The following is a 12458-nucleotide window of genomic DNA, read 5'->3' as shown; positions in this document are numbered from 1 at the left end:
TACACTGAAATTTAAAGTTGGTATTTGTGTGCTACATGAAAAAACAGTCAGTATTTAACTTATGTGCAAAACAGAATACTAATTTGCACCCCTTGCACTGTAACATGGTTTTGTCCAGGAGACTGAAATAAGAAGTTTCTCACGTTAAGATCCTTAATAAAACAGGCCCAGTGTCTCTAAAACAACTATAAACTCTTCCTGCAAATGTTTTTTGTTTGTTTTTTTTACTCATTTATGCAGCTTGCATTGACCACTTCTGCTACCACAGTAACTGCAGAGGCCATTTACTGTTGACCTCAGACATCGTAGCTTATAAGACTGTAACCTTCCTCAGTACAACCGATTTTTAATTCCCTTTTAGGATGGGTATCGGACTCTCTGTGTGGCATGTAAAGAATTGAGTCAAGAGGAGTATGACAAAATTAACAAACATCTGGTTGAGGCAAAAATGGCTTTACATGACCGAGAAGAGAAGTTGGCCAGAGTATTCGATGACATAGAAGATGACATGCACTTACTTGGAGCTACTGCTGTGGAAGACAGGTCAGATTTTTGTTATTATAAAAAGACAGGTCCATTAAAGAGAAACCCTAAATATTAGCTATGTAGCTTGAATACAAGGGCATTGCTGAAGAATGCAGTCCACAGACACCATGCACTGGGTGCACGTGAATTTAAAACGAACAGACAAACGGGTACATGAATCAGTCTGAGGACCTTTACAAAGGTTGCATCCTCCTCCAGCATTGGAAATGGTTGCTCCTAGCAACAGTTCCAAACATTCCAAAGTAGGCAGCCAATAAATACATTATGATTGATGGTGTAGCTTTGAATTAAGTAAATATGTAAGTCATATATTGCACAAGTTCATAGTTCTCTGTCACTGCGTGCATAAAGCATATGAATAAGCACATGTATTGTATCCTAGATTTGTGTGCAATAAATATGACTCGGCAGCCTATACAGGAAAAGTGGTCCAGTGGCCAAGCCCAATGTAGCCAACTATGGGACTGGCCCAGGGGGGGCAGATGTTCCCTTTCCTCTGGGTAGAGTCATAAGATGTTTTTTTTGTTTCTATAATCTAATATGTGAATTCCTGCATTTGATCTTGGTGATTATATCTCTACATAGTAAAGCTATATGGAATAATATAACCCTTACTGTAAATTCTAAGGATATTAGAAGATATATAGAAGTTCAAGACCATACAAAAAGCACAAGGTCCTAGACTCCCCATGAAAATAGCTGGTGATGTGATGATGGCAGACAGACCGGCACAGATAATAGTCCTCCTCCAAAAGTTCCTGTTTCTTTTCTTAATGCTCTGTACGGGACCAAAGCAAGTTTGTTGTACTCCTGTTAGGGCCACAGCAATGATGGAGTCCAAGAATACATCCTACAGCAAGAAGGCAATACGCTGTTTATACATATATTATACACAGAAAATTGAGATTTATGTATATAATATAGTTATTATCTCTGTTCAGTTTTAGATCCGTTTCAGTGACCTCTCAGTTTTCATTGTGCTGATAGATGATGTAGTGATGTATCTAATAAACTGATGCATATAAAATAAAATTCAATAGTTGTTGGGGTTTGTTTGTTTTTAATAAGACAACTCATACTTACCCACACTCCCAGAGTGTCTGGGAGACTCCTGAATTCTGAGTAGGACTCCCAGGAGAGTCGGCAAGTCTCCCGCATCAATTGGTAGTGAAAATGACGCGTTTCGTGGTAAATCATGATTACGTTGTGTGGGCGGGGCCAAAATGACTTGATTCACTGCGTCCCACCACACCCCCTCTCCAAAACCTCGCGGAGGCCAACTAAAGAAAGTTGGCAAGAATGAGAGAACTCCACCCAAAACTAAAAATATTTATTATTTCACAGAATTTCATCCAAGTTTTGGACAGTTACGTCTGATGAATTTGAATAGTTTTTTTTTTTTGTTTTGTTTTTTTAACTGGAAAAATAAACATGGCTCTTTTCATCATATTAGGATTTTATTAATATATGTGTATTTATATGTATTTCAGTCCCTTATTTTTGTTCTTTTTTGTTATTTAACCCTACGTGTCTCAGCTTGTATCCTGTTTTCATCAAATTTTGGCAAATCTGTGTAATATTGACATTGTGTTACTACTGTGCACATAAGAGCACAAAATCAGATTTTGTTATAATTTTCCTTGAATCGGAGATATCATACTTAACTTAATTTCCCCCTAAACGGTTCGGCATTTTGTCTAGTTTGTAATATATAAATATTTACCCATCCCCACCCCAGCCTGACGGATTTAATTGATGTGCATTTACATAAACAAAAGGTCCGCCATTTTCAGCAAGACAGGGGCAGACCACTCTTACTGTGCGTAGAGATGCACTTCAGGTGGAGCAGCCAGGCTGAGGTAGGGAAAGTTTATTTGGACATGTATATTAGGACCTGGAGAAACGGAGGACTGAGTGTGGGGGGAATTAATGCTAGGTAGACTTCGCCTTACATTTTTACATTACATACTGCATTTTTAATTCTTTTACATTTTTAACTACAAAAGGAAGTATACATAAAGTGATTATATGTAATTTTTGTGTATAATTTGTAGACATCAGCTGCACAGGCAGTGATCTAATGAAACTAATGGCATCTGGACCAGCTCATTAGTTACACCCAACTGATTACTTCAGTGCTGATCTCATTTTTTAACCCACCTTCTGGCTAATACATGCAGCAGTGATCATATGTAGACGTTTTATGATATAGTATTTAAAATGTTAATGAGTTGCTATATTTTTGGTGTCATAAAAAATTTTTATCCTCAAAAAAATTGGGAAAGAGTTCCCCTTCTTTTTGGCAGGAGATGTGTCACAGATGAGATGCTTCATAATATTGGCCTGTGGGTTTCAATATTCTTACTCGGACAGAAATACAGCATATATAGAAAGGCTGGTGGTGATATAGAAACTGGACATAATGACACAACGAAGTGTGTAGGAGAGAAGATTATATAATGTTATATGTTAACACCATGGGGTAAATGTATCAAGCTGAGAGTTTTCCAATGGGTTTGAAAAGTGGTGATGTTGCCTATAGCAACCAATCAGATTCTAGCTGTCATTTTATAGAATGTGCTAAATAAATGACAGCTATAATCTGATTGTTTTTTCAAACCCACTGGAAAACTCTCAGCTTGATATTTTTACCCCCATGGCTATTTCCTTCACAACACCATCCTTCAAACCACCCTAAACTGCCTTAATCAGAAGTAATTTATGCCATGTAATAGGGCACTTGATAGGAGTAGAGCCACTGATTTGTGACTAGGATATAGTCTACATAATGTGAATGTATGCTTCCTTTTTTTCACAGATTTGCACATCAAATGCATGTATGTAATTAGCTAGAAAATACTCTCTGGTGATGCTGCTTAAAAGTGTTTGTGTCATTATCGACAGGCTTCAGGAGCAAGTAGCAGAAACTATCGAAGCTCTGCATGCAGCCGGGATGAAGGTTTGGGTGCTAACAGGAGACAAAATGGAAACGGCAAAGTCTACATGTTATGCCTGTAGACTGTTTCAGAATAACACGGAGCTGCTGGAACTGACCACTAAAAATTTGGAAGAGTGTGAAAGAAAAGAGGATCGCTTGCAAGAGCTGCTCTTAGAGTATCACAGAAAATTGGTGCAGGAGGCCCCTAAAATAAAAGGAAGTGACAAAGGGTAAGCCCTTAATGTACCAGAAAACTTGTTTTAGAAGTATAGAGAATTCTGTTAAAGTGCACCCATCACCTATACGCTGTGAACTTCATTTACGATGTGCACTGTAAATTGCTGTACACGGATGAGTCTCTATGTTGAGCACAGAGCAGGTCAAGGTGAATACTTTCCGCTCTTTGACAATGCCTCTGCTTTCAGATAGATGGAAAAATGAAAAAAAGAAGCGCAGTTCAAAGTATAAACATCACATCAATGTCCAACCACCTACCACTTTATTACCACCAGTTTTTCTCCGACAGTTGTGCTTCGTTTAGTCTGTATGTGGTTTAAATTAATCATGAAAGTGAGGGGCCATCAAGGCCGTCTTTTTACATAGATCATTTATGCATGTTCGAAGTGCAAAATGCAATCTTATTAAAAGTTTAGGAAGAGACTAAAGTTCATGCAGCTCTGAGCTGGTGCAAAATGCTTTATTTTGCAGAAAGGAGCCCCCCTAGAAGTTCACCCTTTCTGCACCTTTATTTTAAAAATCACACTCTGAAATATCAAATCTCATTTTTGCACTCCTCCGCAAACCTAGGAGTACTCTGCATCCTCCACCCCACCTCCTCCCAATGGTCAATGAAAACGTTTGCTCCACAATCTCATGCACTTAATAAGCATTAAGCATAAATCTAGGTACACTAAGGCAAATCATGGCACTTGACATATCCGAAGTGGATTTTTGCCTTGGCCATGTTCCACATTGTATATCGCCTCCAGCGGGGGGGGGGGGGGGGGGGCTATTTTTCAGTGACTGAGTTTGTGTACTGTACATGACTTTGGTTGGTGAATTCGATTTGTTGTCAATTATCTTCGTATATTTACTATTCTGTGTAAATATTTACAATGTCTGCCTGCATTATATGAGTAAACCTATTAATCACTGCATTTCAGGACCTGGACAGAAAACCAAGATTGCGGGTTGATAATTGATGGTTTTACACTATCTCTGATATTAAATTCCAACTGCAGTTCCAGTCATTATAAAAAAATCTTTCTGGAGATTTGTCAGAAATGTACGGCGGTCTTGTGTTGCCGTATGGCTCCGTTGCAGAAAGCGCAGGTGCGTTTTATGTCACAAATCGGGAAATGTAACTATGCTGTGTATATATAATAATAACATATGTTGCTCTAAAATAGCTCTTTGTTGTTATGTAGCTTAAAAACTGTATGTGGGTGGCGTAATGCCATAATTTAGTGTATGGTAAATACATTGCTTTACGTTAACAGATTGGCAAAATTTGATATCCACAAGAACACTAAAAGAGCGCACGAAACATTGTGTATAGTTAATCCATTACCTCTGTGCCATCACCAAAATCAGTACTTTTTTTTTTTTTTAACAGATTGTTAAAATGGTAAAGAATACTAGAGGGAACCCAATTACGTTATCTGTGGGAGATGGAGCAAATGATGTTAGTATGATTTTGGAAGCACATGTTGGGATAGGTAAGGAATCTAGCAGATTTTGTATTTTTTTAGTTTTGTTTTGTTTTTGCGAACATTATTCATGTAAGCCCAAGAAAACGAGTGATTGAAATGGCAAAAAATGATTCCACCTTCTGTGCATTGGAGAACATAAAATATCTCGCATGGCTGAACATTTTAAGGGTAACTCCACTCAAAAAAATTAATTTAAAAAAGTGTCTGAAGCATTATCCTGATACTTGAAAAAAGGACTTCTACCAAAAATAAGCAGTTAAAGACTCACACATGACTGTCGCTTCCATCTGTCAGATATGCATCATCTATAACCATGGAAACAGTCACTCTATTCCACAGTGTTTATATGGTTACAGGTGTTCGTAAGAAGTGTCAGATAGCAGCAAAAGTCTTGTCTTTGAGAGCCAATGTAGAAGTCCTATTTCAAGTATCAGGAGTTATTTTAGTAATTTGTATGAGTTAAGCTAGCAATTTTTTTATATAATTTTTCAGTGAGGTTATACTTAACATTAGCATTTAGCATTTTTTATTATTTCCTGCAACTAAACTTAGTATAGGACTAATATAGTCTGTAAGCGACACTGACACAGGGACTGAGGTGAGTGACTAAATATTTTCTGTAAAGTCCAGTTTAATATGTAGGATATATATATATATATATATATATTTCATCACCATTTATTTATAAAGCGCCAGCAAATTTCGTGGCGATTTACAATTGGGAACAAACATTAATAAAACAATACTGGGTACTACATACAGAGAGGTATGAGGGCCCTACTCGCAAGCTTACAATCTATGGGACAATGGGAGTTTGAAACACAGCGGCATGTGCTACATTATATTGCACATTGGACCAGCTAGAATGCAAAGGTAAAAAGTATTCAATGGGCTGTGTGATCAGTCACACAGCAATGTTGGTCAGAGGGTTGTTGTCTTGTGTTAGCTGTGTATAGGGTGGTAATAGGGTAACCTGGGGAGATTAAGATGCTGGTTGAGGAATATTATAAGCTTGTCTAAAGAGGTGGGTTTTCAGTGAACGCTTGAAGGTTTGAAGACTAGAGGAAAGTCTTGCTATGCGAGAGAGGGAATTCCACAAAGTGGGTGCAGCCCGAAAAAAGTCCTGTAACCGGGAATGGGAGGATGTGATGAGAGTGGAAGAGAGACGCAGATCTTGTGAAGAACGGAGGTGTCGAGTTGGGAGATATTTTGAGACAAGTGAGGAGATGTATGTCGGTGCAATTTTGTTGACGGCCTTGTATGTTAGTAGAAGAATTTTATTATTAGATTCGTTGAAATACAGGCAACCAATGTAGAGACTGACAGAGTGGCTCAGCAGAGGAAGAACGGTTTGCAAGGAAAATCAATCTAGCCGCTGCATGCAAAATAGATTGTAAGGATTGAAGTCTGATTTTTGGAAGACCAGTAAGGAGGGGATTATAATAGTCGATGCGGGAGATGATGAGTGCATGAATTAAGGATTTTTGCAGTGTCTTGTGTGAGATATGTGCGTATTCTGGAAATGTTATTTAGATGCATGTAACATGATTTAGATATAGTGTCGATGTGGGGAATAAATGATAGTTGTGAGTCAAAGATTACACCTAGGCAGTGAGCTTGCGGGGTGGGATTTATGGTCATGTTATCAACAGAAATAGAAATGTCAGGCAGGAAGCTTCTGTTTTTGGGTGGGAATATTATTAATTCAGTTTTTGAAAGATTAAGTTTGAGTTGGCGAGAAGACATCCAAGATGAAATGGCAGAAAGACAGTCAGTAACGCGAGACAACACAGATGGTGAAAGATCAGGAGAGGATAGATATGCATAGAGATGATACTGAAATCCAAAGGAGCTTATTAGTTTTCAAAGAGAAGTGGTGTAGATAGAGAATAGCAGAGGACCTAGGACTGAGTCTTGTGGTACTCCAACTGATGAAGCGGAGCAGAGGTGGATCCAGAGAAATTAACACTGAAAGAGCAATTAGATAGGATGAGAACTAGGCTAGGACAGTGCCTTGAAGACCTAGGGATTGTAGCGTTTGTATGAGGAGAGAGTGGTCGACAGTGTCAAATGCAGCAGAGAGATCCAGGAGAATTAGAAGAGAGTAATGGCTTTTACTTTTTGCTGTGATCAAATCCTTGACAACCTTGGTCAGCGCAGTCTCACTGGAGTGTTGAGAGCGAAAGACTGACTGAAGAAGATCCAGTAGGTTGTTTGCTGTAAGACAGTGTGTGAGGCGAGTGTAGGCTATTCTATTGAGAAGCTTGGAGGGGCACGGGAGCTGGGAGATGGGCCGGTAATTTGCAAGAGCGTTTGGGTGAGAATTTTGTTTTTTTAGAATAGGAGTAATCACTGCATGCTTGAATAGTGATGGAAAAATACCAGTAGAAAGAGATAGATTACAGATTTTAGTTAGAGGGGGAATGAGCACAGGAGACAGGGACCTACCAATTTTTGAGGGAATGGGATCAAGAGGACAGGAGGTAGAGTAGGAAGATGAGAAGAAAGTAGAAATGTCCTCTTCATTTGTGGAATCAAATGTAGAAAGCGTGTCAGACGGTGCCACAAAGGAATTGAGCCGATTGTTGTCGAGAGAGATGATACCATTTCAAGTCTGATCTTATCTATTTTGTCCTTGAAATAGGAAGCAAGATCCTGGGCACTGATGGTTTGGGGTGGGAGGATTGAGAGGAGATTTAAATGTGTTTAAAAAGGCGTTTGGGGGTAGAAACCTGAGCATAGATGAGAGATTGGAAGTATGTTGTTTTGCAGTGTCCAGAGAATTTCTATAGGAGTGGTAGATACCAGTATATGTGATGAAATCATTAGAGGTACAAGATTTATGCCAGTGACGTTCTGCTTTGCGAGAGAGTTCTTGTAGAGTTCGTGTTACTTTAGTGTGTCACGGTTGGCAACAAAGTCTACACGGAGTATGCAGTATCGCTGGAGCCACTTGATCAAGGGCAGTTGCTAGGGTTTGATGAAAATGGGGTACTGTCCGATCAGGGGAGGAGAATGTAGAATTGGGGAGAGAAGGTATTGGAGAGAGGTGGAAATCTGTTGAAGATCAATAGAGTTGATATTCCTGCGGTTGTGAGGAGGCTTGGAAGAGTTTGTTACTGGGGAATGTAAAGAACTGGGGTGTACGAGTATTTAATAAGGTGATGATCCGAGAGGAGAAAAGGAGTGTTAAGGAAATCGGAAACTGAGCATAGTCTAGAGAAAACAAGATCTAGACAGTGACCATCTTGATGAGTAGCGGATTCAATCCACTGGGAGAGGTCAAGTGAGGATGTTAGAGAGAGTAGTTTGGAAGCAGCATTGGAACATGGATTAGCAATAGGGATGTTGAAATCACCCATGATGATGGTGGGGATGTCAAAGGATAAGAAGTGAGGGAGCCATGCAGAGAAATGTTCAAGAAATTGTTGGTGGGGTCCAGGGAGGCGATAGATCACAGCAACACGCATAGAGAATGGGTTAAAAATCCTAACAGCATGTACTTCAAAAGATGTGAACGTGACTGATGGGACACTTGGTAGAACTGTGAATGTGCACTGTGGGGAGAGAAGTAGTCCAACCCCCCCTCCTTGTCTGCCTCCTGGTCTGGGGGTGTGGGTGAAATGGAGACTACCATGTGAAAGGGCTGAAGGTTAGGCAGTGTCTAATTGCGTGAGCCATGTTCTAGGAGTGCTTCATAGGAATATAAATTTCCCAGAAAGAAGCAGGAGCTTTCATGGTCTTAATCATTCATTTGGACAGTTATTTTGTCCAGTCAATAGAGGTCAGTATTGGTGATAAAATCAGGAAATAATGTCTGCTAGAGACATATATTTCCGCTTGACCTTTGTTAAATTGATTTATGTCAATCCAATTGCTTAGATCCCAGCAGATAAAACAACATTAGCTGTACTCAATTAAACTATGTAATGGGTCTCTTAGGATTTGACACCACTAAAGCATGCTTTTATAGTAAACTCGTCATACACAAAGTGTGGGGGTAGCCATTTTTGGGGGCTACGGTTCATCAATTTACTAGGAATCTGTGACGTTACCGAGTCCATTACCGAATGGCTGCATTTTTTCCAAATCTTGGTTTGGCCGAAAAAATGTCTGTCTCCACTATGTGCAGCAGCCAGTACACTCTCATTTGTTTTACAATGCTTGTTCATTTGCCTTTAATTATTCTGTTTCGTTTCTAAGTTTTGTAAATCTACGTTTCCTTTGCTTTCCTGTAACCTTCCTCTCTTTGCACTATTTCTTGTTTACTTCCAGGTATTAAAGGAAAAGAAGGTCGCCAAGCATCTAGAAACAGTGACTACGCTGTGCCAAAATTTAAGCACTTAAAAAAACTCCTTTTAGTTCACGGACATTTGTATTATGTGAGAATAGCGCACCTTGTACAGTATTTCTTTTATAAGGTAAGTTCTTCTTCAATGCGACTATGACTATTGTTAACCAATCCGCTTATTTCTTGAGGAGAACAGAAGGTTCTCTCTATCGATTCTGGGAAAATCTATTCTATTCACAGATGCGGCATTTGTCTGGCTTTGGAAACTAGCCAAATGATTTGTCTAGAAGGCTGTCTGACTTTGCTGATTATGCACAGGATGACAGTGTGTAAATCTCATGAGTAATTAGTGGAGTTCAGAAGTGTTGGCATTTTGCCTTAGCGGTCCTTTGCAAACTGGACATTCATAAGTTAATCTATAGATTTTACCTATATATAATATTATAATATATAAAATAAGAAGGATTGACACCACTGTAAATAATGTCCATATGAAGGTAGCCTTACAAGGTAGACATGGGAATTCTATACAGAATAATGTTGGGTCTAGCAGAACGATGCTGGGTAGAACTTTGTCAGTTATACAGCTTTCTGTACAAGATTCTCCAATTGTTTGCTTGTTCTTTTTCAGAACCTGTGCTTCATTCTGCCACAGTTTTTGTATCAGTTCTTTTGTGGGTTTTCACAACAGGTACGTCTGTATTCATTACTGCTCCTTACAAAATCTTTGGTACTTTAAATTGATTCACAGTCACTGTAGCTTGCTACTTTGAGTAAATGACAGTGCATTAGTCTGATGGTTGAAGCAGGGTGTGGTGTCTTTCATCAAAGCCAACCATTTCTGCATTACATCACCAAAAACCACATTGTGCTTGTACTGCTGTGGATTTGGTTTAGCATAATAATTTTTCTAATGGGACATATATATTTTTTGGCAATCAATATTCAACAGTAAATGACTACTAAACCTAAACGTCAATCTCTCTATCGTGGTACAAATCTCCGAAGTAGCCAGAAAAGTGGTGTATAGTTGTTTTTTGTTATTTGTTATATCAGTCTTATTGTTTAATTGATATTTCTATGCCTGTTGATGTTTTTCTTTTGTGTTGTAAATTTTTGTATGGCATTTGTTTTTACACTTTTCCATCATTTTAAGCATTCCTAGATAATTACATAACTTTTTTTCCTGGTGCATTGAAAAATCCAAAATTTCAATTTAACACATGATCGTTTTAGCTTTACCGCCTTTTGCGGCTTTTCTTTTCTATTTTTTTGCCTTGCTGTATTTTCTGTTTTCTTTTCTTTTTAGACCTTGCATCCAAATGAAAAAGGGCAACAAAGCCAATACAAAATTGAGGCTGGACATTGATAATTTTATTTTATTTTTTATTCTCTTTAAAAAAAAAAAAAAAAAAAGTTCTTTTTTTTCTGCTTTTTTTTTTTTATATAAGTACTGTACCATAGACTGAAGTGTTTTTAGTACATTTCTCTTTTTTGTCTTTGTTTTTAGTATTGCACAAAAAATTAATATGAAGAGCGCTTATGTGTCCAGGTGTCCAGGGTGATTGAAACACAAAGCAAAAAAAAAAACAAATATCTACTGCACAATAGGTTGATGTGTTCTTCTTAGGTATATAACAGGAGCGGATACTTGAGGAGTGCACATGAACGAGTATACTCTTCTGTACCCCCAGTTCTGCTCAGTTATACGTTATGGAAAGACGACCACATGCACTATATCAACATCTCTGTGTAAATATTAAGTAACTGTTCTGTGCACAGAGCTTTTATCTATCATCATCATCATTTATTTATATAGCGCCACTAATTCCGCAGCGCTGTACAGAGAACTCACTCACATCAGTCCCTGCCCCATTGGGGCTTACAGTCTAAATTCCCTAACACACACACACACACACACACACACACAGACAGACACACAGACTAGGGTCAATTTGTTATCAGCCAATTAACCTACCAGTATGTTTTTTGGAGTGTGGGAGGAAACCGGAGCACCCGGAGGAAACCCACGCAAACACGGGGAGAACATACAAACTCCTCACAGATAAGGCCATGGTCGGGAATTGAACTCATGACCCCAGTGCTGTAAGGCAGATGTGCTAACCACTACGCCACCGTGCTGGGGATCAGTCCCTGCCCCATTGGGGCTTACAGTCTAAATTCCCTAACATACATACACAGACAGAGAGAGAGAGACTAGGGTCAGTTTTTGATAGCAGCCAATTAACCTACCGGTATGTTTTTGGAGTGTGGGAGGAAACTGCAGCACCCGGAGGAAACCCACGCAAACACAGGGAGAACATACAAACTCCACACAGATAAGTCCATGGTCTGGAATTGAACTCATGACCCCAGCGCTGAGAGGCAGAAGTGCTAACCACCACGTCTATATGATTCAGCATCAACATATGGTGTATAAGATAGCATGATATGCACAAATATACTGTAAGCCATAGCAACTAATCAGATGTGTACATGTTTAGAAAAATTAAGCACATAGCTTCAATGTGTTTACTCGTGTAACAGTTGTTTGTTCCCTTTTTGATGATCTGTCAATCTTCTTTGTGTTTTAGCCACTTTATGATGCTGGCTACCTGACCATGTACAACATCTGCTTTACCTCTCTACCGATCTTGGCCTACAGTCTGTTGGAGCAACACATCAGTATTGAAGCCCTAATGGCCAATCCTAAGTTATACATGTATGTTTCAGCAATCGTCTATACCTGTTAAATACAGTTGCATTCTGCTGAAAATGACTTGTCTTTAAAACAATCTATCTTTTTTGAGTGGTGTCATACTGCGTAAACGGGATTAATCCCACATCTGAGAGACATAGCAGTAAAAATGTATTAAAGGTTTTTTTTAATCAAAGCTGGAAAATAAAATCACTCCTGCTGCGCCAATTATGTGTGGTGGCGTGCCTTTATCTGTGGGAATTCACCCATTTA

At 38.9% G+C, this 12458-nt stretch overlaps 1 protein-coding gene across 5 annotated transcripts in view; it reads left to right on the top strand.

Annotated features, from left to right (window-relative positions):
* The window catches only part of ATP11C (ATPase phospholipid transporting 11C (ATP11C blood group)), a 123778-nt gene that overhangs the window by 89204 nt on the left and 22116 nt on the right, over positions 1-12458 (top strand). For all 5 annotated transcript variants that reach the window (XM_075187316.1, XM_075187315.1, XM_075187319.1 and 2 more), the window contains exons 18-24: positions 362-543; positions 3451-3714; positions 4648-4816; positions 5100-5202; positions 9472-9617; positions 10119-10178; positions 12082-12209. In XM_075187316.1, coding sequence (XP_075043417.1) covers positions 362-543; positions 3451-3714; positions 4648-4816; positions 5100-5202; positions 9472-9617; positions 10119-10178; positions 12082-12209 — 1052 coding nt within the window. The remainder of the gene's footprint in view (positions 1-361; positions 544-3450; positions 3715-4647; positions 4817-5099; positions 5203-9471; positions 9618-10118; positions 10179-12081; positions 12210-12458) is intronic.

Source organism: Mixophyes fleayi, chromosome 9, assembly GCF_038048845.1.
Source record: "Mixophyes fleayi isolate aMixFle1 chromosome 9, aMixFle1.hap1, whole genome shotgun sequence".
Classification (NCBI taxonomy): Eukaryota; Metazoa; Chordata; class Amphibia; order Anura; family Limnodynastidae; genus Mixophyes; species Mixophyes fleayi.
Note: the sequence above shows the minus strand (reverse complement) of the source record. Positions and strands in the feature narration are given on the sequence as shown.